The sequence below is a fragment of the Calliopsis andreniformis genome, chromosome 9 (genome assembly GCF_051401765.1).
Source record: "Calliopsis andreniformis isolate RMS-2024a chromosome 9, iyCalAndr_principal, whole genome shotgun sequence".
Lineage (NCBI taxonomy): Eukaryota > Metazoa > Arthropoda > Insecta > Hymenoptera > Andrenidae > Calliopsis > Calliopsis andreniformis.
In genome coordinates, this window is record NC_135070.1 from 5,681,102 (window position 1) to 5,684,847 (window position 3,746).

Here is a 3,746-nt window from a genome sequence, read left to right on the forward strand (position 1 = left end):
AGGCATTTTTACATTTTTACATTCTATGTGTGCGTATATATGTGTATAGTCGCACAGATCAATATGCAAGGCGTATAAATTATTGCTACCGTCGATTTGGTCTTGCAATAGTCACACTGTAGATGCGTAATATTTATGTATTGTTATACATAGGTATATAATACGTGGTTTATTTCGTAGAAAGCATTAAAGAAAAATATGATTCATTCGAATATTATTAACAAGTAAGTATTGAGATAATCGAGTCACGACACCTTAATTATAAACTTGCAAATTCCATAACAAAGATGTTTATTCGTCAGAAACCAACTAATCGCAAGCCTTGTTACGAAATAACAGCCAATCTTGTGACGTGTATCTAACCGCAGTGCTGTCGCCTATCTTCCACCGGACCAAACTGCGTGCGTTCCTGTAGTAACACTAACCGACATCACCAACATCAGTTAACGTGTTGAACGGGGCAGCTTGTGCAACGAGTGATTTTGGTCTTGAAACGATTGAACATTCGGTACGTTAAATATACTTCACAATTTAATAAATAGAACGAAAAACACTAATTTCTGTGTGCGCTTCTACAAGTTATAAACAATATTTGTCATTCTGAAGAGAGTTAAAGCGGTTTTTACGATGTTTGAGATCAGTTTATGCACTTCGTTGTTACATCCACGCTATCCGCCATTTTGTTTATTGCGTCCGCTTTTGGAGGGAAACTAGAACTCCTGTTGCATTTATTATGATTCATTACGAATATGTTTTATTTATATAATTCAATGTATCTTTGAATATTTATGTTATTAATTCATAACATTTGAGTTCTTTTATAAAAAAAAGTACGTTATTCGGTATATTTATTTATTGAGTTTCTTATGATTCTAATATTGAACTTTTATAGATATGGCACGTACTAAGCAGACAGCTCGTAAATCAACGGGAGGTAAAGCTCCCAGGAAACAACTTGCAACTAAGGCAGCACGTAAAAGTGCACCATCGACTGGTGGAGTGAAGAAGCCACATCGTTACAGGTAAAAACTTTTATACATGGAATATCTACATCTAACAGTACATAATTTTTGCAATTACTGTCATCATGTTTCTGACAATTTTGTTCTTTTACAGGCCTGGTACTGTAGCGCTTCGAGAAATCAGAAGATATCAGAAATCGACTGAGTTGCTGATTAGAAAATTACCATTTCAACGTTTGGTTCGTGAAATCGCACAGGATTTCAAAACTGATTTGCGTTTCCAGAGTGCTGCAATTGGAGCACTACAGGAAGCCTCTGAAGCTTACTTAGTCGGACTGTTTGAAGATACAAACTTGTGCGCTATTCATGCTAAGCGTGTTACAATAATGCCTAAAGATATCCAGTTAGCGAGACGAATTCGCGGTGAACGTGCTTAAGCATTTCGTAATTTGAGAATCTTCAAATTTTTCCTGATTCAGTTCATTGTGTTGTTGCATCTTTGGATGTTCTCACGAATAATCAAATTCATTACAATTGAGTTTTCCCATAAAACATCACTATAGTTGACACTGCCAATCCCTTCGAGAAATAAGTGACAGGGGATAAAGTATATCCATTAATCATATCTAGTAGTTTAGTCGATTTAATTAGAGGAGAATGTTGGTAAGGCACAAAGCGGAGTATGTAGCTCATAACAAATAATAATGTCACTGCATGATTAATACTTCACTATTACATACTATGGTATATGAAACAAGCGATATATAAGCAATACAATGTAGATTTAATATTTTTGCAGAAAAGCCAGTTGTACTCCTGCATTGTCCTTGTTTACGATTTCCTGTTAGTATTAAGTTTAATTTTGGAATAGATTAAATTTAAAATGTATTATAAAACGTTTCTTATAAACAAGTAGTTATACTTAATGTAGTAACATTTCATACTGTAAGCTATAGAAAATTGAAATGTTATTGTATTATGTGTTAGGAGTGCTGTAGATTTATGTTATTGTTTAGGTGTATCTAACAAATCGGTATGCATTTATGTTCCATGTCTATCAATTCGCGAAACTTAACAAATCTGTAACCATGGAATTACATTTCATTCATGCATAATTTGTTATAATTTTAATTATTATGATAAAAAAGATACGGAAGTCACTACTTTTTAAATTAATGTAAGTGAACTATAACAAAATTTGTAATAAAGTTAAATTCTAGTGAAGAAAATGTTCATTATTTAAATCAAATGTATCAAGAAGATAAATTACGAAATATATCTTGGTTTCAAATTACTATATTAAGCAAGAAATTTAATTACAAATTAAAAAATGCAGTGTATTTATAGAATAAATTTAACTGTGAAAAATAAACAAATGCAGGTTATGATACTAAAAATTACAAAAATATGAAACGTAAAATTTAAAAAAGAAAACGTTTTTAGTTAAGATAAATTTGGGTAATAAGTATTTAATCTTTTTATATTTCAAAAATAATTTTTCACTTCTAATTATCAACTTCAGTTTTATTTTTCGTTGAAATTATTTGTTTTGACAATGAATATATCGATGTCAAATATTAATACGTATTAGTCGTCATACTTATGACGCAAATACATTTTACGATTTTTACAATTTTCTCAATTATGTATATGACATAAAAATACAAGTACATACGTATGTACGCGTAGTTTATTGATATTATTATTTCCATTGCAAAAATGCTAGTATTGATATAATGTTGCACTACTGATATATTTTATTGTTTTATATATAATATTCATATACATCTATTTCTATCACTGATAAGCGCATATATAAATATCTGCTTCTATACATAGAATTAACTCATATTATTTCCGCTATAAAAATTTTATTATTGATATAATGTTCGCATAGCTGATAATTCACTACTATTAATATGTTCTACTACTACTTTATATATATGTGGTATCCACTAGTATGCATACATATTTGTATCGCTGATAACGATCCGTGACCGATATGTATATACATGTGTGTATAATGTATGGCAGGACCTTTCTCGGAATTGCAATTTTATCAGAATCCGACTGTTATCTTAACTTTCAAAACTACGTATCGATTTTCCAAAATTTTATATCAGAAAATTGACGTAGCTCGATTTCTCCATGAAAATGCATAAATTCCATAAGTTTGTCGGTCAAATATCGATACAATATTGTTTACGTTTAGGCCAGCAATGGCGTCTACTTCTACCAAACGAAAAATTCTAGAGAAGCTCCAATCCTGGAAACAATGGCATGACATCGATTTCAGGTTTAGTCTTTGTCAAGCAACTGTAAAAAAAGGATGACCTTCGATAGGTACGAAAAATCGGGGTGACGTATGCCCTGTCACGCTTTACAGACACTGCAGACTTTTCTGGAAGTTTCCACGAAATAAACTTGTTTGATTATACATAGAATCATGCGATGTAAAAAGTCGCGTATATTACATTCACGAGGGTAAGAATTCAGGTATACTCCCGATCCTCGGTCGCGGGAAAGAGCTCCATTGCATTCGAAATTCCATAATCGATGGTCCACGCTGTACGAAATGCCTATCGATCTATGTATTTTCGCCGACAATGGGACTGGCAATTATTGCAAGTAAAACGAGGTTGCTCGAAGGTAGTATCGTGTATATCACAATTGACAGGGTTCTTCTCAGCTCGCACTCTAGGCGTAGGAGGCTGGGCCAATCGCATGTGCCACGCTACGAAGCTCAGCTGCTATCTGACATCCGATTGGATGCACTGCACCGCG

At 32.8% G+C, this 3,746-nt stretch overlaps 1 protein-coding gene across 1 annotated transcript; it reads left to right on the top strand.

Moving 5' to 3' along the window:
- The first annotated feature begins 301 nt into the window (after positions 1-301).
- Positions 302-2,259, top strand: LOC143184163 (histone H3.3A). Its single transcript, XM_076386200.1, has 3 exons — positions 302-508; positions 893-1,022; positions 1,117-2,259. The coding sequence occupies exons 2-3, from the start codon at positions 895-897 to the stop codon at positions 1,397-1,399; spliced, it is 411 nt and encodes a 136-aa protein (XP_076242315.1). The 5' UTR covers positions 302-508; positions 893-894; the 3' UTR covers positions 1,400-2,259.
- Positions 2,260-3,746: the final 1,487 nt, after the last annotated feature.

Coding starts and splice junctions, on each gene's coding strand:
- LOC143184163 (XM_076386200.1), top strand. CDS start 895: ATGGCACGTACTAAGCAGACAGCTCGTAAATCAACGGGAGGTAAAGCT. Junction 1,023..1,116: donor AAGAAGCCACATCGTTACAG/GTAAAAACTTTT, acceptor GTTCTTTTACAG/GCCTGGTACTGTAGCGCTTC.